Below are 26,206 nucleotides of genomic sequence, written 5' to 3'. Positions count from 1 at the left end.
AGATATTTGCTATCATCCTCTATTGTGAACATTAACCCATCAGCTCCTTAAGGGCAGGGACAGTGTCATAGTCATCTGTGTATCCACAGTGCTCAACCCAGCACATAGTTAGAGCTCAAGAAACCCCTCCTGGATTAATTTGGAAGCTCTGTTCCAGCTTTATCCTTATTAAGCTGCACATCTGCTCTCAAACATATTCCTCAGCTAATAACCACTGTTCTCCTTTTAGTTGCTAAGAGAGAGGATTAGAGCAGTGCTGGACTTACTCCGGTTCAGTGACTGCTCGTCTGTCTCTGATTTCAGAGTTGGAGCTTGCTAGGTGAAAATATGTTAACCCTTCTGTAGAGAATACCAGAACACTATTGCAAGGGTCAGAATGGGCAAAGAGATCTCATTACCACCTCAAACAGCATAAACCCAGCTTGAATTCTAGGCCAACTTTTTGTCTTTTTCAACTCTTCCTTTTCTACTTCATTACTTTCAATGCCATCACCATCACCACCTCCACCACCATCACCCCTCCACCACCATCGACATCACCCCTCCACCACCATCACCATCACCACCTCCATCACCATCACTATCACCACCATCATCACACCATCACCCCCATCACCCCTCCACCACCATCACCATCACCACCTCCATCACCATCACCACCTCCACCACCATCACTATTACCCCCATCATCACACCATCAACCACCATCACCTCCTCTACCACCATCACCTCCTCTACCACCATCACCATCACCACCTCCATCGCCATCACACCTCCACCACCATCACCATCACCACCACCACCATCATCACACCATCACCACCATCACCTCCTCTACCACCATCACCATCACCACCCCCACCTCCATCACCATCTCCAGTTCCACCACCATCACCATCACCACCACTACCACAATCTTCACCACCACCATACCAGTAGCTACCTGGAATCAATGTGTTACCTTATATACCTTTATCTGATATAAACAACTTAACATAGTTTTTAGATAAATTGATGCATGTTTTCCTGTAATAAAATCAAGTATACCTTCCATCGAATGACATGTTTTATTATCACAAAGCATAATTCACTTGGAAAAATAATTGACGATGCTATCTAAATATTGCCATAAGGAGCAACTCAATATCAAAGATCACAAAACTTGTTTTTGCAAGATATTTTTCAGAATGCAAATGGATGATACAAACATTTCTAATAGCTAATTCCATGTAGTTTAATGATATTGTGGATCTAATTACTCTGAGCAAGATCCAAAGAAATGATGACCCTGAATATCTTCTCATAAATATTTTTTTCAGTCTCTAGGAGATGATAGTTAAAAGTTGTTCTTAATCATTTGCAGTGCATATATGTTTTACGTATATTTTGATTATTTTTCTCTTAAAAACTTTGGAATCTAAGTAGTGCCTTTGATCCTTGAGTAGACAAGGATTTGTTTGCTGTTTTTATTTTTTAATAACAATGTGCATCCTGACTCACAGATAGTTTGTTAGATATCACATATTGTAGATATAGAGTTGGCAGGAAACTGAAAATCCAATGCCTTGAATTTTGTAATTGAACATCAGTTTTCCTATCTCGACACCTAGAAACAAAAACACAAGGATTTTCCTTGAGTCTAAGGCACAGAATATCTACAACCCACTCTTCTTAGAACTCTAAGCTCTTCTTTACTCCGTGCTGAAAATCTAAGTGCTTGGGAATTTGTTGAGGTTAGCTAAGAGATATAATACTCACACAACTTTACAGGTGTTATAAACTCCATCTGTCTGTAACGTTCAGTCACAGCATTGTGTACCTGCACCTCATTAGCTCAGACCCCAGAAGAGAGCTTGTCTTTTAACGTTATCATCCTTAACTCTTGTTAAGAGTTTATATAAGAAACTAGTATGGAAAACATATCAGCAAATCCTAACACCTTGCTCTTATGTCATTTGCTCTCTTATTCTGTCATTTTTCCTTAAATCTGTTGGTGGTGGGGCCAAGCAGATGGTTGTTGCATAGGGCAGTGACATGAATCCCTACTGCTGGGTAGGAAACTAATCTGACAGCAGTGACATGATGGATTGGAATAAATAGCCTGATTTGGGATAAACAGAGGTGGTGAGAACAGTCAGATTATCTTGGTATTTCAAGTTAGAAATGATGTGGGATTTTAAGCTAGAAATAATGAACCAGAATTGTGACAATAGAGTCCAATTAGGATGATACTGGATCCTGAGTTCCCATTATTGCAAGTTGGGGTAAGGAAACTGGGCTTCGCAGAGTAGCATGGTGTGGAGAGAGGGGTAGAAATTACTAGATAGATAAGAGCTCATTCCATGGATTGAGTTCATCCTGCTCTTCAACCATACCAATGCTACCATCTTCAACCCACAAACACAATACAACGGATATACTTACTAACGTGGATGACTAGAGCTTTATGGCCTTAGACTCTGGCAACAGAGAAAAGAGTTTGCCGTTGAAGCAGTGTGTAAATGTTAACATCCATTGTCAACTGTACATGTCCATTGGCTGCAGGTTCTCAAAGTCTTTTTACACATTCTGTTTATAATTGCGTAAGCTTGCTCCTAGCAGGACACAAGGTAGACAAATCATGTCGGGGGAAACAGCAAAGACAAATGTCAACTGGATTTTAAAAAGAAGTATTAGTCATAGAAAACAAATGAATTAAAAGATGCCATTAAAAGTGAAATGTAGGCATCAGTAGACTAAGGGTCACAAAAAGATGAAGATTAAAAATAAAAAGAATAAATAATGGTTGTGGGTATCAGTACTACTTCTGGTACCTTCTAAGTTCTTCGGGATCTTTACAACTTTGCAACTTTTAGTAGCTTTATTTATGTGTTTGTTCCCATGCATGACCCAATTGGGAAGTACAATAACAAAAAATATGAACTGGCATTTCAAAACAACAACATGCAAGTAGCTCGTATGCTCATAAGAAGAGGTTTAATTAAAAGGAATGCCAATGGGAAGGAGACACTGTGTTTGGTATTGGATCTCCAAAGATGAAAATGATTGCTGGCATGCAGCGTTGGCTAGGGCTTGCAAAACGGGCACTATTGGTGAAAGTGTCATGACTACCATCTTTCTGGAGAGCATTTTGGCAATATGCCTCAATATTTAAAATGTAAAGACTCTCTATCCAGCAATTCAAGTTTTAGGAATTTATATTGAGGAGCTACTAAGAAAAATCTTCAGAGCAGATGAGTTAATATATAGAATGTATTTAAAATATTCTCTGGCACACAGTAGGAGCCAATGTCAGCCAAAAGAAAAAAAAATCAGAAATGATCTAAATGTCCATCAGTACCCAATTGGATGAAAACAGTCCATCAAATAGAACATTACCAGGCATTAAAAATTAAGATGTGTCTAGATATTTGTTGATATCAGAATATATCCATGACATATGTTGAGTACAAAAAACATATTAAACAGCACTTGTGCTGTGGTTCTGTTTCTGTAAAGTGACACACGTGAGTACATGATAAGCACAGAGAAATGTACAGAAAAGTGTTCCCTCAAATCTGAATATCTCTCGGTAGATTTTTTTTTCCCTTTATCCTTCATCCTTTTTTAATAGACAGTTTTTAAGGTTACCTTGTGTTAATTTTATAATCAGAAAAAATAGCTATTGTTTTCTTAGAAAACTTTAAAATATATAGCAAAACATGCACTTTGGGAAACTTAAAATCTGATAAAAATTAACTATACTGTAAAAGAGAATTCATTTTATAGTCTCTATATCCATACAGAGAAATTGCTAATGTCAACAAAATAGATGCATTCTAAAATTTGGTTTGAAATAGACAAAGCCTAGAAACTCCAAAGTTTTGGCATGATGACTCAGGGAAAGTTGCCTTCAATTCTCAGGAAACAGTGTAGTTTTTACACTAACCTAAGGGTTAGTCAACAGATAAATGCGCTACATTTGTTCAGCATATTCAACAGTATCTCTAAAAGTCATTTTATCAATTTTGTAATTTTACCTGAAGGAATAATACTGAATGTCACATAGCATTTAAATAAGCAAGATTGTCACTTTTCCTAAATTGTTTTCTGAAAATCCTATTACGTTTTACATTCCAATCATAACAGAGGCTTTGCCATTATGCATGTTTTGCCACGCTCTGGTACCGTTGCTACTGCTTTGATTCAGGAAATACCGAAAATAAGTGATTTTATCCCCTCATGTCATTTGTTCTACCTAAAGTCACTGAATACATGCTGTAATGATCATCTGGATAACGCGTTTTCATTTGTCCTCAGTCAACCCACTGATGGACCTAAAACAGATGCTTTTAAATGAGAACTGCGGCTGTTTTTCATGAACGCGCGTAACAAAAGAACTTGAACTTTCAGATTACCTGTGATTAAAACAAAACAAAAACAGTAACTAACAGAGGAAGGTGTCAGCTCAGACTCTTGGGAGCAGTGTTTCCCAAGGTTAACCGTTTGTGCAGCTAAATTTTTTCTAGTGCTTTTCTTCTTCGTGCCAAAATGCCTTCAGCACCAGACTCTAAATGTAGGCGTGCTTAGGACCAGCCCTGGGCTTTCGGTTCTTGGTTTGAATGCTATTTCTGTGACTTCGTCTAGTCCCACAGTTTCAAATCCCATCTAAATTTCTCTCTCGAGTGCTGCGCTCCAGACTCCTGCATCCAGCTGCCTCTTGACGTCTCCACCGGGTGTCTAATTGGCATCTCAAAGATAACACACCCAAGGCTGTGATCTGCACTTGCCCTCCAGACCTCTTGTCCTGCAATCCTCCTCACCTCTGTTGCACAAGGCCGGAATGTGTCTATTTCCTCAACCCCAACACCCAATCCATCTGCCAGGTCTAGCTTGACCGCCTCCATCTCTGCCGACCTGATCATGTCTCCCCTGGAAATCCGAAGTAGGCTTCTCACTGGTCTGCTCACTCCTTATCTCATTTCAGCCCATTCTCTGCTGAAAACCTCCAGAATGGTGTCTTTAAAAACCAACTGTCTTTTAGGGGTGATGGAAATGTTTTGGAATGGATAGACGTGATGGTTGCACATCATGGTGAATGCCCTAAATGCCACTGATTGTATACTTTAAAATGGTAATTGTATGTTATATGAATTTCATCTTAATAATTTAAAGAAAATTTTTGAAGTTACCCTTGTAGCTGGGCAACCAATTGGGAATTTATGTTGCACTTCGTTTTTTCATGCTGCAGATGCATCAGGAAAGAATGAAACCTTGTAAAACAAAGATCCAATCATGACAGTTACCTGCTAAGTGATGTCCCTCTGCACTTATTGATTCAAACAGAAACTTCTGATCGTGGCCTCCAAGGCCCTTTTTAAGATGTGCCCCCCCTGCTCACCTGCTCTCGTCAGGGTGCCAGCAGGACACGGAAGGCACATTCAGCTAGGATGCTGGAGAGACTTATATGAAGGGACTCTTTTCCAAGGTGTGGGCAGCACTAAGGGACCGAGCCAGAGGTGGTCAGGCAGCTAGTGGCTGTTATCAGTGGAAGCAGTGGGAGGAAACAGTGTTTCCAGAGCCCAGGAGATCGGGAGCCTTGGACTGGGGGTGCTCTAGTGACTAAGGGTCTCAGCTCTGCAGGTATAACTGAGGAGGGGGGAGCACGGGGAGAAGAAACACCCCAGCCCTCTCACCTCGTGCCTCCTGACCGCCCCCAGATTTCTCTGTTGGCTGAACCCAACTGCATGTTTGAGGGCATGGGTGCCTGGGGGGTTCAGCACAAGGGCACAGGTGATTTTTTTAAAAGAGCAATGTGAATCCTGACTATAGACAGTATTAGACATCATAGTGCTGGACTTCCCTGGTGACGCAGTGGTTAAGAATCCACCTGCCAATGCAGGGGACACGGGTTTGAGCCCTGGTCCGGGAAGATCCCACATGCTGCAGAGCAACTAAGCCCGTGTGCCACAACTACTGAGCCTGCGCGCTAGAGCCCGCGAGCCACAACTACTGAGCCCACGCACCTAGAGCCCGTGCTCCACAACAAGAGAAGCCACTGCAATGAGAAGCCTGCGCACCGCAACGAAGAGTAGCCCCCGTTCGCTGCAACTAGAGAAAGCCCGCACGCAGCAATGAAGACCCAAACGCAGCCAAAAAAAAAAAAAAAAAGACATCATAGTGCTGTAGACACGGATTTGGTAGGAAAGTGAACATCAAATGCCTTGACTTTATCATTGAACATCAGTTTTCCTATCTAGACACGTAAAAGACAAAAGCACAGGGATTTTTCTGGGATCCTAAACACAAAACACCTACACCCCACTGTCTTCTCATAGTCTTGACGTCAACTATATCGTCCTTTCTGAAAAATCACTTAGTGCAGCGGGAACGGATGGAATGCCCGTTACGCCCCCCAAACGCTGTCTAACCACACAGACCTTCCTTGTGTCTCCTAAAGGGGATGTTCTCTCTGTCTGATGTGACTTCTGCAAGCCCTTTGGACATGCTACGCTCAGTAGCTCCACCAAAGCTCCTTGACACTTGAGACCTCTGCTGCCGCATTTTCATTGCTGTCTCCCCAGCTCAGCTCCAATAAAATTGCTGAATTTTGTGAAATTGAATTCTTCGGTGGCTTGCTTGCTCTAAGGCTTGAAACAGTTCTTCCAGACAAAGAATATTCTATTGACTGGATGGACAAATAATCCAATGAATGAACAAATAAAGGATTGAATGATGCTGTTGGGTCATGATGATGTTCAAGTACCAAGATCTCAAAGTATGAGGCTTATTAATCACTTTCCTTTAGTCATAACTGGTAGTTTTTCTGTGTTCTTCAGAGAGAAGTCATCATGGAAGAAACTGACCGTAACTCAGTTAAATTCACCAAGGCTAAGGTACAATAAATTCCAGTAATTCTTCACTCTGGCTACTTTAAAAAATATGCTGGTGTCAGGGCCCACCCGAGACCACTTATATCAGAATTTCCAGAGATGGAGACTGTGCATCGGTATTATTCTTAATTTCCCCATGATGGATAGCATGACAACTGCTGTTCTAATGTAAGACTATGATTGTCTAAATGATAAGTATCCATTTGATTGTTGAGAAATGTATATTTTTACTCAATGACATTTTAGTGGGTATCTACCATACAATTAGGTCCATGGGCATTGACTGTCATCTGTTACCCATTCACACCTGCAAGCATTTGCTTTCTCTTTCTGGACACCTGGAGGCCTTGCTCAGATTCCCTGGATAATTCTTCTCATCCCTCAAGGGCTCATTAAAGACCCGCCCCCCATATAGCCTCTCTGATCCCCTCCCTTGGTGATCTTTTGTAACCTGAATTTTCCTGGCATATCATCTCTGGCAGTTAATGGGTTTTATTGTATACAACTCTATAGTGTAAATTTCATTTTTCATCAGGCAAGTGTGCATTTTATCTTCCCAAGTAGACTCTGCTTAATTTACTGTATACTACCCAGAGTTCCTAGCAATACCTTGTTTTTAGGCACTCAGAATGTCTGCTGAAAAATTAAAACCGTAGAAATGACACAAAGAAATGCACATTTTCCCAAATCTCTGATTTGGGTAATAGATTTTCTTGAGGAATATAAGAGAGAAGAAAATATGTTTGAAGGAAAATAGGCAATAATGAATGTTCGAACTTGGAGTTATGCAAGTGAAACTCAAATATAAATTTGAGAATGATCATCAGAGATTATAGTTGCGTCTTAATGTTCTAATTCACTGTCATCATATTTTCCGTGAAAAATAACCTCTGAATGGGGTCTCTCTAAGAGGCAAGATAATTTGGAGTGTGAGAGCCTGTATTTATAGCCCAGCTCTGTCTCTCTTGTTTGTTACCTGTCCTTGGGAGATTGTGTAACCTCTTAAATCTTTAGTTATGAATCTGTAAGATGAAATCAATAGCAGTACCTCCCTCCCAGGCTTGGGTTAAGGATTTAATAAAACAGTGCATGGGACCTGATATTGGCCCTATAAATGAGGGCTTATGATTACCATTAGTATTATTATGGTGGAGCACCAGTGTCAGACAATTTTGATGTCACTGAAAGTAAGACCTAGTTTTAAAATGAATATGGTGGACAGAGGAAGGATTGAGTTTTTCAAACTACCCTTCATCTCAGTCTGATTTTTCATTCAGTATTTTCCATGGACGATTGTAGCTATGTATGTATAATATTTTTAGTAGAGGTCAGCAGAATTAAATGTTTGCAAGAAAAATTATTTGTAAAAGTTGCTTCAAAACTGAATGTTCTTCATTCTATGAACTTAAATGACTTCCTGAAATTTCTCAAGTTACATGACCTGAGGCTAAAAAGAAACTGGCAAGAGATGAAAAGAACATTCTCTCCTGTTCATGTATTCTGCTTCAAAGGACTGCGTGCCACATCACCTCTCTCCAATTTCAAGTAACAGATTTATACGTCTGACATTTGTCTGATTGTTCATATATATCATGGTCAGACTCTTATCTGACCTTCACTTGCACCTACAAGTGCAATGCCATTGGGTGAGGGACTCACTTTCTCTGTGTCTGTTTCCTCATCTGTAAAATGGAGTTGGTTGAAGTTTACCTGAGTTAATACATACTAGGTGATTAGCAAAGACCCAAGTGTATAACAAGAACTCAAAAATGTTAGGTATTTTTGACTATTATTATTCTTGTTTTTTTCAGTGTGATCTTATTTTGGATGCCTGACTCAGCTACACTCTGTGAAAATTTGAGATCCTTGTACATCATCATATCCCAGTAACTTCATTCGTTTGCTTGTTCATTCATTCAATTACTCATCCATTCAGGAATGCACCTATTGCAAGCTTACTAAAAACTAAATTCTCTTCAATCCTGATTATGTGAGAGCTGAATTAAAACTTCAGTCTCTGATTCCCAGCTGTTTTTACTTTACCCATCTGTGTCTTCATCAAGACTGCTTTTTTTTGAGAGCCATAGGAACTAAGGGTGTGCTTTTTAAAAGAAATTTTCATTGAAGTATAGTTGCTGTACAGTATTATATAAGTTACATGTATACAATACAGTGATACACAATTTTTAAAGGTTATACTCCATTTCTAGTTTTTAGAAAATATTGGCTGTATTCCCTGTGTTGTACAGTATATCCTTGTAGCTTATTTTATACCTAATAGTTTGTACCAGAAATTATGGTGGTTTACTTCCCACATTTTTTCCCAATCATTATATAATGAGAATGTTTGCCTTTGACTCTCTCTCCCTGTGCGCACGTGTATGTGTGCACACACACACAAACACACACACACACAGTCTGTCCGTCAGTCTGTCTCTCTTTTACTCCCTCCCTCTCTGTCCCTCTTTTCTCAGTCATTTACGAAAGGCCCAAACATAAGCTACTTTATTTAATACATATAATTTGAGGGCACAAAACTGCCGAGCAACACAACCAAAGTAATAAGAAATTATTTTTATTAGCACGTATAAGAGTATGATAATTGTCAGAAAAAGGACATCATCTTTAACTGCCGTCACTTTTAGAAAAAGAGGCCCAGGGCCAGTTTCCAGAGATTATAAAATTTAGCCTGGGTGCTTTGGTGACATTTTTCCAAGGTTCTGGCATATCCTAGGTCATTGGGGAAGGCTATAGTTTCAAGCAAGCCCACTTTTATATTCCCAATTTGATCCCTTGGGAATTGAGAAATAGAGAATTCTATGGTTCATTTACAAAATGCTGTGATCAGACGTGAACCCATGACTGTCACAGATGGTTACTATCAGACATTGACATCTGTAGGGGAGGAGATTTTTTTTTCCTGTGCCCATCTTAGGTTGTCCAGCTGAGGTCCTGTAATTTAGACAGGCAAAAGACAGATTAACAAGAGAAAAACAGAAGTTTATTAACATGTGCATGGCACATACCTATGGGAGCATCCAGTGATGAATAACCCAAAGAGGTGGGTAGACCTTGGGCTTATATACCAGCTTAGGCTAAACAAAGGAAAAGGAGTGTGGACTTCTAGGAGGGGGAGATAAGTTATGGGAAGATGACTCGGGAAAGTATGGTAAACAAGGATTGTATGTTTAAGTTTGTTATGCAAATTTAAGTCAGTGCCTTCTTCATCGATGAGTTGTTAAGAATATTCCTCTTCCTGGTATAAGAGAGGTAGACCTCTTGACAAATGGAAATTTCCTTTATGAAAGGAGAACTTGCGCTGATTTGAGAGCTTTTCCTGCCTCTGTTGGTGCTCATTGGCCTTTAGCTCAAAATTATACGTATGCCACAGAGACGTATTTCAGGGTGGCACATTCTGGTACCCTTCACATCCAAGCTATTTTCAACTACAATTTAATTTTTTTTTTTTAAATTACCCTGGGAAGAGCGTCCCCATTCTTAGACAGGTGCTACATTGCCTTGTCCCAACTGGAGACAAGACTCAATTCCCATGAGTAGAATCTGGCCTGTTATTCCTTTGTTGTAAACACTTAATAGAAGAATTCTAAAGAAACTAGAATCTGCAGACTCCAACATAGACACACCTGAGTCTTGATTCTTTCTTCAGAAAAAGTTAGTCATCATCTTTTGTCTGTAAAATTACTTTGTTTCAAATGAAATTAGTTCAGACTCTGAAACAACACTAAAGATCTGTTTCTCAGCTACTCGTCAAAACTTTAAGTGAACGTGGGCCTTTTTCACTCGTGCTCATCTATACCAGCTTGATTTAAACTTTTCATATAAGCTGGTGGTGCTAAAATTTAAATATGAGAGTGTTGCTGGGATCAGTTTTGGCTTTGGAACAAGCCAACGCCTCAACATTGATGGCTGTATCTTGTAACACAGTTGATTTAGTACTTCAGGAATTAAAATATCTCATGGGGGCCCAGGTGGATTTAATCGGCTTAAACCAGAATTTGCCTGGTGTGTAATAGCGAAGATCTGAATTGCTTTCTAGTGTAAAGAGTAGCCCATTCTTCATCCATCCCGAAGTTAACCACATTCTGTACATATTTTGAAAATAAGCAAGGATAAATCTGTTTGATCTCCCAGTGTTTCTGCATATGTGATTATTTTTAAAAGAATTCTGTATTTGGACCAGAAGCCGTAGGTGGCAACAGTAGGGTGACAGTTTATGGTTATTGACAGTGACAACCCAGTTCTACTGCCTGCTCACCACAGACATTTACCAGCCCCTGCAGCCCTCTGATCTGGTCATCATCTCTGTGAGACTCCCAACTTACAATGATTCAGTGAGTCCGATTCTAAAAGGGTTAACCTTCACCTAAGCCCCAAGGTCACCGCAGTTTCCTCCCCGGGAATATTAAAGAGGAGAACTCAGAGGTCACTTTTCTGGTCAGCCAACTCCTGGGACCCCTAAAAGAAAACTTGAGGAGTTTTGGCCTAAGGGACTACCCATTTTTTAATTTTTTAAAATTATTTTTCGATGGTCTCAGGTTTATTATAAATTGGCGGGATCACTTATTGTCAAAGAATGAATTGCTCTTGAGAGAAGGTTTACAAAGGAAGACAAAAGTTCAAATAGAACTTATTTCCCCACACATATCCTGAAAATACTTATATTCCATTGATAAAGTCCATTAAGGCTCTGTCACTATATCCATCATCCTACTCTAATTTTCTGAAACATTAATATATACAATTATTTTTAAAATTTCCTAAGAATCTGGAAAAAATAGATATATGTCTATGTATAACTGAATCACTTTGCTGTACATCGGAAACTAACACAACATTGTAAATCAACTATACTCCAATATAAAATAAAATGTTTTAAAATAAAGAAAAAATAAAATTTCCTATGATGCAAGACACTAGGTATTAAAATAAAATTCTTTTTCTTTGTTTAATGCACTCATAACCATCTTTGTTATATGTATTTTTAAACACTTCCCTGCATGCATTACACACACATTTCTTATCACATCCATTACTTGAAATAACACACTTATCAAAGTGGCATTTACATAACACACTTTAAAAAAATAATTTCTTTTTTTTTAATGAGATCTAATTGACATATAACATTGTATAAGTTTAAGGTGTACAATGTGTTGATTTGATTCATCTTTATATTACAATATGATTACCATCTTTGTGTTAGCTAACACTTCTATCATGTCACATAATTATCATCTTTTTTGTGGTGAGAGCAATTAAGATCTAGTCTCTTAGCACCTTTGAAGTTCATAATACAGTAATGTTGACTGTGCTGTGCATTAGACCTCCAGGACTTATTTAACCATTAGTTGCAAGTTTGTACCTTAAACAGTATCTCCCCAATTCTCTGACCCCTATCGCCTGGTAACCACCATTCCACTCTCTGTTTTTATGAGTTTGGCTATTTTAGATTCCACATGAGTGATATCATACAGTATTTGTCTTTCTCTGTCTGACTTATCTCACTTAGCATAATACCCTCAGGGTCCATTCGTGTTGTCCAAATGGCAGAATTTCCTTCTTTCTCATGACTGAATAATATTCCATTGTACCACATTTTCATTATCAGTTCATCTGTTGAGGGACATTTAGGTTGTTACCATATTTTGATTACTGTGAAGAATGCTGCACCAACATACATTCCTACCAACAGTGCACAAAGGTTTCCTTTTCTCCACATCCTCATCAGCACTTGTTATCTCTTGTCTTGATGATTAGGCATTCTAATGGGTATGAGGCAATATTTCATTGTGATTTTGATTTGCATTTCCCTGATGAGTAGTGATGCTAAGCATCTTGTTATGTACCTGTTGGCCATTTGGGTATCTTCCTTAGAAAAATGTCTACTCAGTTCCTCTATTTTTTAATCAAATTGTTTATTCTTTTTTTTGTTTTTGAGTTGTATGATTTTCTTATATATTTTAGAGGTGAACCCCTTTTCTGATCTATGGTTTGCAATTATCTTCTCCCATTTCATAGGTTGCCTTGTCATTTTGTTATTGTTTTTGTTGCGCAGAAGCTTTTTAGTTTTGATGTAGTCCCACCTGCTTATTGCTTTGAACTATCTATTATTATAGCAACATTTTGGTAAACTTTAGCATTGTCTCAAGATCAATGCTTTTATTTTTAAAAGCATTAAATGAGCGTGATTTATTAATCTTTTGAGGCTGTCACATATACCGTCTGGAAGGATTCTCAAAACAATTCTCATTCAACAATTGCACCTTGAAGGTGATGACGTCTAAGGGACAAGGTGAGAGTATTTATGTGATGCACGCAAATACTCCTATTACAGTGTGCACACACACATAGACACATGCTTGTGTGTGCATGTGCACACATGTACACTCACGCATATACACACGTGCATACTCTTGCATGTTTGTATATTCATACACACATGTGCTCACACACAGATGCACACAGTACAATTTCAGGGCCCCAGTTTTGATCAGCCACCCTCTACCCACCCATAAATCAAGGTGTAAATAGGTGGGGATGGAAACGATAGTGATAGCCATCCATCCCCCCAAGTCCCTATATCCAGGCCTGACCTTGACTTTTTTGTAAGATAAACTCCTCTCTTCTTTCCCTTTCCCAGGTGCACAAATTTTCACTCTCCGAATAAGATAAATGATAGATTAGTTTAAAATAAATCTTCATATATACATTAAGTTTATTTTAATTAGTTGATTACTCAAAAATAAAAATTCAAAGCATTCATTTAAAATGAATTCAACCCAACTTTTCTTTGGTTTGAGCCTCACCTATGTTCAGGGATTGTGTTTTAGGTTTAAAAATTAAAAGCAAATGAGGAGGTCATAGGGAAGTCTTACATAGCCAAAAGGCAATGTTTGATTTTATCATGATTTAAGACTTGCAATTATTAAAATACTTTTTTGTGGTCAATCTGAATTCCTTTTTTTAAACATAGTCTTTATCTCTTTTAGGAAGAAAAGCCCCACAATTACCCTCTATTAAAACAGAGTAAAGGATCCAATGAAAGTAATTAAGATTTTATTAAAGAAATTTTAATAAACCAGTTACTGCTCGTGCATATGGATGATCTCAAGGAAAAAGCTGTCCTGTGCCTGAAATAAAAATAAACTATATTTGAAGTATATCTAGTATACATAACTAGTTATTTAAATGTCTTCTCAACTAAACCTACTGTCAGAATTATGTTTGGAGCAGCAGTAATTTTATACTGATAAAGGAAAGTTATTGAATACATATAATTAGAGGAAAGATGCTATAAAACAATTTTATTACAGATTAAAATCTGGAAGAAATTAGCGTATTTTCATCAGGTAAATTAACATTTGCTAGTGACCATCAACCAAAATACTAAAACATTTTTATGTTACTTTCAGGTAAGAATAAATGAGGTGGCTTGTTACGGACGCTGAGTACCACTGTGAATTCAGTTTATTCCACAGTTTTTCCACAAATTGAAATTTTAGTATTACCTTGGTTAATGTAGAATATGAGGGAATTAATATAAGAAAATTGCCCAAATGATGCACTAGAAATAAGCCTTCTAATGCTAAACTGATTAATGTTTTTTAGTGATAAAAATTTTTCTCTACTCGCTAAAAGTAGAATTTCTATAAAGTCAAGGGTTATACTTCCATGTAAATAACATTTTTGTGTTCTCTTTGGGATTTGTTACTTTTTAACATTACATCTTGCATCTGCTATTTTATTCTTTCAAATCATTACTTCATTTTGCTAACAGTAGAATACTTTTAAAATGTTCACTGCTTGGAGCACGCATCATCCTATAAAGGTCATATCAGCCAATTATTAATTCTTGTAATCATTTAACACCGATTAGGTGAGCACCTAATGTGTGTCAGAGCATATTTTGTGTGCTATACGTGTTCTGTATGCTCTGAACACTCAGGGTCCTTGCCTTCATGTCTTGGCTGGGACCTTGTGGGGAAGAGCAGTGAGCGAATGATAGAAAAGCAAGTAATGAAAAAGCATGGGAACGGGGGGCTGGGGGAAGGAGAGAAATAGGTGAGGGAGAGGGTAAGAGATACGAACTTTCAGTTATAAAATAAATGAGCCGCAGGTATGAAACGTACAGTGTCGAGAATATAGTCAATAATTATGTAATATTTTTGTATGGTGACAGACGACAACTAGGCTTATGGTGATCATTTCAAAATGTATGGAAATATCAAATCACTATGTTGTGTAACAGGAACTAACATAGCGTTGTAGGTCAATGATATTTCAAAAACAAACTCATAGAAGAAGATCAGATTTGTGGTTACCAGCAGCAGAGGATGGGAGAAGGGGGAATTGGATGAAGGCAGTCAAAAGATAGAAACTTCCAGTTATAAGTACTAGAGTTATAACATACAACATGATAAATGTAGTTAACACTACTGTACGTTATATGTGGAAGTTAAGAGACTAAATCCTAAGAGTTCTCATTACAAGAAAATATTTTTTTCTATTTTGTTAATGTTGTGTCTTTACGAGATGTTGGATGTTCACTAAACCTATCGTGGTCCTCATTTCATGGTGTGTAGAAGTCGGATCATTATGCTGGACACCTTAAATTCACACAGTGCTGCCTGTCGATAACATCTGCATAAAACTGGGGGAAGAAAGAAAAAGCATGGGAAATATGAGATGGTGATGCGGTCTCTGCTGAAAATTAAAATAGGAGATCTGAGAGCAAGAGTCTGGGAAGGTAGTTGAGACGGATCCAAAAAAGCTTCTCCGAGTTTAGCACATTTAAGGTATATGTGAACAGAAAGAAGGATCAGCCTCGGAGAGTGTTCCAGACTGAGAGAGCAGCAAGTCCAAGAAATGTGAGTTACCAACGAGCTTGTTGTCCAAGGAGAAGAAATAAGGTGACAATGACAAGAGCGTAATGAGTTGCAGTGACGGCAGAGCCATGAGGGCAGGGACTTTTTGTTTTGTTCACTAATGTTCCCACTGTATCCAACAGAGCTTGGTCCTTAATATGCGCAGACTGGGTAAATGAATGAACCAAAGGATCTGATTCAAAATGAATTTAGAGAATGAGGGAAAAGGGCCTGATCATGAAACTACAGTCAGAAGTTTAATTTTATTTTTAGCATGACAGAATATTTTAAGGGATGTGTGGTAGACTGAACAATGGCCCCCCGAAGATGTCCACAGTCCTAAATCTCAGAGCCTGTGAATGTTATCTTCCATGGTAAAAGGGACGACTGTGCAGATGGGATTAAGTTAAGGATCTTGAAATGCGGGAGGTTATCCTGGATTATCTAGCCAGGCTCAATGTAATCACAGGTGTCCTTGTAACAGGGAGGGAGGAGGGTCAGTCAGAGAAGAGGGTTTGATCATGGATGCTGAGGTTGGAGTGATGCAGGCTTCCAGCCATGGAGCGGGGGCAGCCTTTAGAAACTTAAAAAGACAAGGAAATTCTCCCCTGGAGCCTCCAGAAGGAGCCCTGCCTGCTGGTCCATTATAGACTTCAGACCTCCAGAACTGTAAGATAACAAATGTGCCTTATTTTAAGCACTACACTTGCGGTAACTTGTTACAGCAGCAGTAGGAAACTAACACAAGATTATTCCAAATTAAAGAAAGCATTTGGCCATCTCGTAAGTCACAAACATGAAGAGGGATACCTTTTTAAAAGTTAAATATCATTTGTCACCTAAATTAAAATGCATTTTAAATTTAGTTACAAGGTTGAGCTGGATTCCCTTCCTGTATCTCCTGTACTCTCACAGTAGACTTTAGGAGGGGATGGAGGGCTTGTAGGGAAGGAGAAAAGCAGTGAATCTAAGTCAGAATGAGAGGTGTAACTCGGAAAAAGTGCTGTCAAGGAAAAAGAGTCCAGCAGACAGAGGGAAAGGAGAGGGAAGGGAAAGGAAGGGACATTAATTACCATTGCTGCATAACAAATTACCCCCCCCTCCATTTAACAATTTAAAACAACAGGCGTTTATCCCATACAGTGTCTGAGCGAACCCAGGAGTGGCAGGGCCCCACGCGGAGGAGGCTGTATCCTCTGAAGGCTTGACTCGGTCTGGAGGGTCCACTCCCAAGACGGCTCCCCGCTGGCTGCTGGCGGAGGCCTGCGCTCCTCTCCCCACAGGCCTCTTCTCGTACTGCTTGAGGGTCCTCACAGGGTGACGGCAGGCGGCCCTGCAGCAGGCAACCCCAGACACAGCTGGGCGGGAGCCGCAGTGCCTCTGCTCTGACCTCGTCTCGGACGTCACTCTGTTATCCCCTCCGCATTCTGCTGGTCAGAAGCGAGGCACTAAGCGCAGCCCTCGCTCGGGGGAGGGGATCGGGCTCCTGCATCTGAAGGGAACGTCAGAAAACCGCCCCAGAGGACGGAGAGGGAGGAGTGAAGAGAAATTTGAGCAAAACACCTATTTCTCCTCTGTTCACAGAGTATGCCTAGATATGTCCGTTTTCCTCCACTAATCTCTCTCCCTTCATCGGGGACTAATGGATGTGTGTGTGTGTGTGAATGTGTGTGAGCGTGTGTATGTGTGTGTGTGTCAGTGTATGTGTGTGAGTTTGTATATGTGTGAATGTGTGTATGTGTGTATGTGTAAATATATTTGTGTGTGTGTAGGTGTGTGTGTATGTATGTGTGAGTATATGTAATGTGTGTGTGTGAGTGTGAATGTGTGTGTGTGTAGATGTGAGTGTGGGGTGTGTGTGTGTAGATGTGGGTGTGTATGTGTGAATGTGTGCATAGATGTGAGTGTGGATATGTGTGGATGTGTGTGTGAGTGTGTGAATGTGTGTGTAGATATGAGTGTGTGTGGATGTGTGTGCATAGATGTGAGTGTGTGAATGTGTGTAGATGTGAGTATGTGAGTGTGTGTGTGAATGTGTGCGTAGATGTGAGTGTGAGTGTATGTGTATGTGAGTGTGAATGTGTGTGCATAGATGTGAGTGTGGGGTGTGTGTATGTGTGTGTGAATGTGTGTGCATGGATGTGAGTGTGTGAGTGTGTGTGTGCATAGATGTGTGTGTGTGCATAGATGTGAGTGTGCGGTGTGTGTGTATGTGTGAGTGTGTGAATGTGTGTGTGCATAGATGTGAGTGTGGGTGTGTGGGTGTGTGTCTGGCAAGGCAGGTGTAGGCTTCCCAGCTGTTTCCCACTTTTGACTCCTGCCAGACATACCCACCTTTATCTCAGCGTCCCCAGAGACTGCTGATTCTACACTCAAGCTTGTCTCTGTGTCCAGATAATCTAACCAAAACTCCAGGTTTGGAGGGCACCCTGCAACTAACTGGTTTGCTGAGTTCCCCCCAAAGAAATTCTGCCATGTTGCATCCACTTGACCAAGTCCTCATCCAAGCAGACGTGGAAAAGCTGCCCCTGACCAGAGATCCGCTGCGGTTCTTGTAAGTCCAGGAAGCGCACGTGGGCTGCAGATAGAAACTGGGACAGAAAGTTCAGAGATTTGGGTCAAGCACTGTGGCAAGTTCATTGGAATGTGAAACACAGATGGAGCTGTCTGGAAAGGCAGAGGGAATGTCCATAGGAAACTTCTCTCCATGCCTGATTCGGGATTAGGTTACACTAATTAATGAATTAATGAGAAAGGTAATGCGGAGAACAGCCCGATAAAGAGTTACCTGAAATGCCATCTTCTTTCCCATCCTTTTCACATCCTTTACCTTTTCTTGATTTTCCCCCTTCCTTTCCTACCTCTTTTCTGTTTGTTAGGAAACAGTAAAAATTGCTTTATTATCATAGAATGCCTTTAGATTCTTTTAAATTCATTGCATGGAAAAATGCAAAAGTCTTTTACTATTTAGTCTTTAGAGGAAATGTATTTTATAGCAAAATATGCCACCCATATTTTAAAACATTTACAAGCCTCAATTTTCATGTATTGGCATTTTCAAATCAGGATTTAGGAATGAAAAAAAATCATTTTGTGTCTGCATAGGTGTGTTGTGTACTTAGAAAAACAGAATAACCTATAATGGAAAAGAACCAGAAAAAATATATATATATATATAAGTGAATCACTTTGATGTACACCTGAAACTAATGCAAATATTGTAAGTCAACTATACCTTAGTTAAAAAAAGAAAAACAGACACAAACCCTTTAATGTGATATTTTTAAAAGTTATCCTCATATATGGTGTAAATAGTAATTTCATTTAAATGTGCTTTTTTTTCTAACAAAGCCTTTTTTTTTTTTTTTGGCTGCCTTGGGTCTTTGTTGTTGCACGCCGGCGGCCAGCAGTGGCTACTCTTTGTTGCGATGCACGGGCTTCTCATCATGGTGGTTTCTCTTGTTGCGGAGCAAGGGCTCTAGGCGCACGGGCTTCAGTAGTTATGGTGCACAGACTCAGTAGTTGTGGCTTGTGGGCTCTAGAGCACGGGCTCAGTAGTTGTGGCGCACGGGCTTAGTTGCTCCACGGCATGTGAGATCTTCCCAGACCAGGGCTCGAACCCGTGTCCCCTGCATTGGCAGGTGGATTCTTAACCACTGCGCCACCAGAAAAGTCCTAAATGTGCTTTTTTTAAACTGAAAACTGATTATTTTACTAGGAAAAAGAATACTGTTGTGAGACTACAAGTGAATGAAAGTATTCATTTTGACTATTTTGATTACCCAAAATTCAGTAAAACGTTTCCTAATGGGATGAATAAAAAAAAAGCTTCATATATTATTTAATTCAAAATAAATGCATATGATAATACTCCTAGCATTTCATATCTGTCCAAGTCAGAATATATTTTGAGCAACTTCTGTGTACCAATAAGCATTTTTTTATAGAGTCAATTTAGGGTACTAATGGCAATGTAAACATGCACACAGAAATGTATAGAAAATGATCCACATACTAACACAGAGGTGCACAAGATTTTTCTGTAAAAGGCCAGACAGTAAATTGTTTAGGCTTGTGAGCCATACTGTCTCTGTCACAAAATCTCAGCTTTTCCCTTGTAGGACAGAAGCAGCCGTAGATAATATGTAAATGAACAGGCAGGGCCATGTTCCACTAAAACTTTATTTACAAAAACAGGCAGGCAGGATTCACCCTCAGTCCAACCCCCTGTACTGAAGGACTGATTCATACATTCTCAGCACCAAAACCATTTTGTTTCCTTTGCATTTACCTAAATAAAATACCCAGCAAATGTTCTTTTGAAAGACCAGTGGAAAAGTTTGTCTCTAAAGTCACATATTTTATAGAACTGATTTAAAACTGTTATTTTAGTTATTAACAAGCAAATATCATTAACTTTCAGGTTAGTATTATTAATGCCTTTGGATAGTTCAACATACGCAACGCAAGAAACTAATAAAACAAATTTCAGAAATAAGTGAGTTCTGTTTATTCATAACATGATAAATGAAACACAACCTCATTTTAAAATCTATTGAAAGCTTATTAAACAAGTAAAGTGGAAGTTGTGTTTCTAAAGATGACTATGATATTTTATTCTCAGTATCTGCAGTGATGGTGTCTATTTAGGTTAGTCTTGAGGGGAATGCAGCCTTTCTTTCATACGAAAAGAGAATATTATTCTTTGTTGTAGTTTTTTTTACCTTTAGGTGTAAAATTTTGAACAACAAAAAGAGTAATTATTTTAAAAGCATCTTCAAATGATATTATAACGTATATGTAATTCTTAAGGCCTTTTCTTAAGTTAATCCCACTTTAAAGTCTCTCTGCCTATTGTTGACACACCCTCCCCTTTCTCCTGCTCTCTTTGTTGTTAACAATTTGTAGGTCCTCCGTGAGCATTGTTTTCAGAGAAGAGCTTACAGAAGGTCACAAGTGACAGTAAATTTACATTTCGTGTCGAGCTTGTTATCATCAGACCTGATACTAGATTCTTGAAAGGTCCTGCACAATGATGGCTGGTTCTATATGGAAACTAAGTGAATCAAACAGACCACAGGTGCATATTGAGGTCCTGGATAAAACAAAGATGTCTCACTGGTCTATTTCAGATGTCTTACTAGTCCATTTCAGATAACTTTCACAGCTCTTTGGTCTTGGTTAGCATTTGGGTACTTGGGTCCATTGTACTAATAGTGAACGGAGGCCTGATTGGTATCCTCGCTCTCAACCTCAGTTACTCTCCAGGATGGAACAAAGATAATCATGTTACAGTTCCTCTGCCTACTTGTCAGATTTTCACAGCACTTTTGTAATGGCTTCACACAGATACTCTAAAATGAAGGGCACGCCCTAGCACACGTGCTTACACCATCTTTGTCCCTCCTGCCTGTGCTCTTAACTGGGGAAAACAGTGGCCATCCAAAAGCTCTGTTTGTGTGTATCTTGCAGGAGTCCTTTGGAACCTTTCGTCTTGCGATGCACTCAAAATGCCGATCATACAGGACACCCTGGCCGTGTTGACCAATGCCGTGATCATCCCCCACTCGGGCTGGGAAAATTCACCTCTTCAGGACGATCGGAAAATACAGCTGCATTCCTCACAGGTGCTGCGAAATGCCACTGGATGCCTAAGGTGAGTCCCGTGTCGTTGCTACCTCCCTCTGTCAAGAGGTGCTTTTTGTTTCTGTAACTTTAATTGCTGTTTTGCTAAGGATCAGAGTGTTTTGGAATACTGATATGGCCACAGAGTGCAAGAAGCTGGCGAAGATCATTTCTAATGAGGTACTGAAGAGGTATATGCATCTTCCACTGTCCTCTACCTACCCCAGTATTTGACTTATTTAACATGTTTTCCTAGGTCTTAGGCAAAAAAATAAACATTTTCATTGCAACCAGAAATAGTTTTCTTTGATTGAAAACAATAGTTAACAGTCATTTCCCTTGTTGTGATATATCATGCATCTTGAATAACCAGGCAGACCAATTGGTTAGAAGAAGAAGAGTCTATGACAAATACATAGGGATCTAGTTAACTGTCTCCAGTAGCTATTTTTATTTTTTAAAAATTTTCGATGTGGCTGCAAGAGCCTGTATTTCTTGAAAATAGCTCTTTAATAAGAACTGTGGTGTGAAATGTCTTTTTTAAATAATAAAAGTAGCAAATGTGTTGTTAATTATCTCCCAATGCCTTCTTACAAAACTCATCACCCGGAAATCTCTTGAGATGTTTTAGATGTTTTGTTTAGTTTTTGCTCTCAGAAAAGAATGTAATAATCAAGGTATACGTCTTCCAGACTCTAGAAACTGTGTTTCCAAGGATGTTGTACGTTGTACCAAAGTGGGAAATCTCTGCCGGTTAAGCTTAATGATAGGATGGGTGTGATTTAAAATACCTAGTCAAATAATCTATATTTCAAAAGTAAAATGTACAGAATTGCTTCAGCTTGGCTGCCTCAAAGCTGCCATTTCCCTTACAGTTGATCAGTTTCTAGGTATAAGAACCAGTCTCTACTGGAGAAGGAACAGAATCGCCTTGGTGACATTAATAATAATGATCTCATGAATATTTATAACAGTGCTCTCAGCCTGCAGTCTTGAGAGGGGTGTGTGTGTTTGTGTGAATGGGCATGCATAAAGGGAGATAAAGAGAGTTGGCCTCCATAAATATCAGTGTGCATTCATGGGCAGGAATAGGAAACCCTCTGACAATTTTGCTTTTCCTCAAGGTCACGAAATAATGATCTTTTGACATGATTTCTCTGGATAGGCTCCTCCATAAGTCAAATTTACAGTTCTCTAAACCCCACTTTTGAGACGTCCATTTTATAACCTCTTAAATTCTATTATCCTTCAGAAACCTCCTGCCCCACCAGCAGGAATATAACTCTTCCAAAGTTAAAACTATAAGCACTTCTGACCCTTCTTACCTGATTTTTCTATTTCACTTATATGCAGCTGTTACAAGTAGTTTTCCTTTCTTAGCATCCTTGACTTGTAAAGAGTGTCGTTGCTCCTAATGAAAATTGTGGAAGGAAGTGCCTCAGAATCAATTGTAGACATATAGTCCGTAAAGATCTGCTAAGTTCCATCGGTTAAAATTCTCTCTGAATAACATAGTAACATAATTATATATTCATGATGTTTGACGTAAGGATGAAGGATACTGATATATGAGCATTCAGCTTCATTTGATGAAAAGTCAGATGAAGAAACCAGACGAGTGTCGGTTCACGGGTCCCCTCTGTAGGTCATCTGGCCAAGTTCACACTTGGACTGGTGCTGCTCCTGCTGCCAGCCAGGATTGACCACATCACAGGAAGCAAAAAGGAGGACATCTGATTTAGAAAGTGTTTCATGTAGCCTAATCGGTTTTTCTTAGTCCAGTTGAAACCAGGTTTAGCGTTTTCCCACTTTTCAGAGTTTATCATGTGAATGACAAAGCAAGATCTATCAAAACATGATGAATATTTCACTTCCCTCTTAATTCATTAAACTCCTTCTGTTGCCAAAGCTTGGCCTTTGTTCACTGGTGCCAAATAGAAACGCAGAGACAGAGTTTTGGGTGAGGTAGAAAGAAATAGCTTTATTGCTTTGCCAGGCCAAGGGGACCACAGCGGGCTACTGCCCTCAAGGCAGTGTGTCCCACCCGGGAGGGGGTAGTGAGGAGTCTTATAGTGTTCAAGGTGCAGTGTGTCATCAGCTTATGGACGTTCTTCTGATTGGTTGGTGGTGAGGTAACTGGGAGTCAGCATCATCAGCCTTCTGGTTCCAGCCAGTCTGGGGTCTGTGTGCTTTGTGGGCAGCGTACAGTTAACTTCTCCCACCTGGTGGGCGTTTCAGTATCTGCAAAACAGCTCACAGGACATGGCTCAGAATATCATCTATAGTCCTTGGGGAAGAACTAAAGGTCCTTGACTTTGTTTAATGGCTAAAGTAGTATTATTTTGTCTTGCTTTCCTGTTTTCCTTTCTTTCTGCATTTTCTCACTTCTCTGATTAAATTTATTCTTTGGCTAAAGTTTTTCTACAGACAAAAGGCAGGTGGACGACATGGGTGGGAGTTTATTCCGGGAGGACCTCACAGTGTCCTGCTTGGTTACGCTTCCCTTCTTACAGAAAGAAATATAATTTTTTCTCTCTTATTTAAATGTGTTTATGAATCAGCCTACATTAATGAACAGGTTGGGCTAAGAGAGGAAGAAAATAGCCTTGGGAAGGGGCCAAAATGAACTTATCAAATAAAGACTCAGCAGATGAAAGATTTCAAGAAATTTCTACTGTTACCATTTACTTAGAACCAAGTTGGAAACACACCAAAACAGTCGTAAATATTTATATCATGATGGAAGATTCTAGATATTAGTCTGTGAGGTTGTAGTTACATTCTTAATTTTTTCAACAGAACCTAGATCTTTATTTACCATAAAGAAACTACTGTGTATGCTGTTCCTGCCTTTCAGCAGTTTCATCCATGAGCATTTGCTAAGTGCCTGCTGTGTGCCAGGGAAGGGCCAGGGAGGCTGAAACAAACATGGCAACCTCTTCTGCCCTTCAGAAACTCCTCTTCTAGTGGAAGACAGTGGTACCCATACAATGAGTCCTAGTGTTATATCTTAGTATAATATAAAGCTATGATTAGGATAGTATAGAAGGAAAACCTGGGGAGGCAGTGGCTAACTCAGTGAGTGTGGTCACAAAAGGTTTCAAGAACCAGGTGAGACTGGGGTCAAGCAGAGAAAGGGCATCACCAATCAACGCTTTGGGAGATGCTCGAGGCCAAAAGGAACAGCAGGAACACCCTGCCGCTGACATGGGAGAACTAACTCCAGGATCCGCAGGAAGTCTGCAAACCTAGCAGAATTTAGGAAGTGCAGCTTGTTTAGTTGTTCCATTCCAGGTGATAAAGGGCGTTCAAAGCAGAGCTAAGAAGAATAGACTTGAGTCTGTGAGGAACAGAGAGCTATAGCGAAGCTTTGACCAAGAGAACACAATGATCAGCTATGTCTGGGAGCAATTTTACAGGACAGAGTAGAAGCGGGTAGGGAGGGGAGAGGTGACATTAAGAGCAGAGCTGTGAATTTATGGGCTGCCCTGCAGCCTTCATTTCTAAGGTACCTCCTGTAGACAACAGTAAATATCAATATTTTGTTCCATTCGATTAATTTAACCATCACTGATTTGTAGCTATGAGAACTATCTCCATAGCTGTTGTAGTTCTGCTTTTTATCTTGGAATTTTTTTCTTCTTTTTAGTCATACTATTCTTATTAAAATGGTAGCTTTGATATCTTATCAAATGTTAGAGAAGTTTTATGGCACATACCGTTATTTGTATGTAACTGAGGTTTAATAAATCAAATCCCCAAAAACAAAAGGATTTCAAACACATATAACTATGCTAAATTATGGATAATGCAGTAGACTAAGCAAAAGTCTTCCTGGAACTGCAGAAATGATTTAAATATAGTCCTTAAAATGTAAATTAATAACCAGATCATCTCAATTTATAAATCAGATCTGGGCTTATACCTTTGCAGGGAACAATTTTTTTTCTATCACAATATTTAGAAAGAATTTGGTTCTTTGGTGTTTCTTTAAAGCAGAAAATAAACTCACAGCACTTGTTCTTCTAGTCATTTCTATGTATTAAATATATATTTTATATGAAAAATGATACAGTGAATTTGTACAAGAAGATGATATAGCGGGTTTGTGTAATATTTGCATACCTTGATCTGGTCCATTAATTTATAGCTTTAATATTTTTTTCACTTTTAAAGACATTTATTGTTTTCTTTCAAATTTTATAAGCAATACATGTTTATTGCTGACTACTAGAAATACATGAAAGCATAAGCTAATAATTAACAGTCACCCATAATCCTCACCCCCCGGAGATAACCATCGTTAGCATTTTTATACATTTCCTCCCATTGTCTACATAACTTTTTACTCTTTTTTTTTTTTAACATCTTTATTGGAGTATAATTGCTTAAAATGTTCTGTTACTTTCTACTGTATAACAAAGTGAATTATCTATAACTATACATATATCCCCATATCCCCTCCCTCTTGAGTCTCCCTCCCACCCTCCCTATCCCACCCCTCTAGGTGGTCACAAAAGACCGAGCTGATCTCCCTGTGCTATGTGGCTGCTTCCCACTAGCTATCTATTTTACATTTGGTAGTGTGTATATGTCAATGCTACTCTCTCAGTTCGTCTCAGTTTACCCTTCCCACTCCCCATGTCCTCAAGTCCATTCTCTATGTCTGCAGTTTTATTCCTGTCCTGCCCCCACGTTCATCAGAACCATTTTTTCTTTTTTTTTTTTAGATTCCATATATATGTGTTAGCGTACGGTATTTGTTTTTCTCTTTCTGACTTACTTCAGTCTGTATGACAGACTCTAGGTCCATCCATCTAACCA

The 26,206-nt window shown here is 39.2% G+C and overlaps 1 protein-coding gene across 3 annotated transcripts in view; it reads left to right on the top strand.

The window, feature by feature from the left end:
* Window positions 1–26,206, top strand: part of CTNND2 (catenin delta 2) — a 975,434-nt gene that overhangs the window by 755,944 nt on the left and 193,284 nt on the right. For all 3 annotated transcript variants that reach the window (XM_061189131.1, XM_061189130.1, XM_061189132.1), the window contains one exon: window positions 21,230–21,413. In XM_061189131.1, the coding sequence (XP_061045114.1) occupies window positions 21,230–21,413 (184 nt within the window). The remainder of the gene's footprint in view (window positions 1–21,229; window positions 21,414–26,206) is intronic.

The sequence above is a fragment of the Eubalaena glacialis genome, chromosome 4 (genome assembly GCF_028564815.1).
Source record: "Eubalaena glacialis isolate mEubGla1 chromosome 4, mEubGla1.1.hap2.+ XY, whole genome shotgun sequence".
NCBI classification, from domain to species: Eukaryota; Metazoa; Chordata; class Mammalia; order Artiodactyla; family Balaenidae; genus Eubalaena; species Eubalaena glacialis.
The sequence above is the reverse complement of the archived record's forward strand: the minus strand, read 5'-3'. Positions and strand labels throughout refer to the sequence as shown.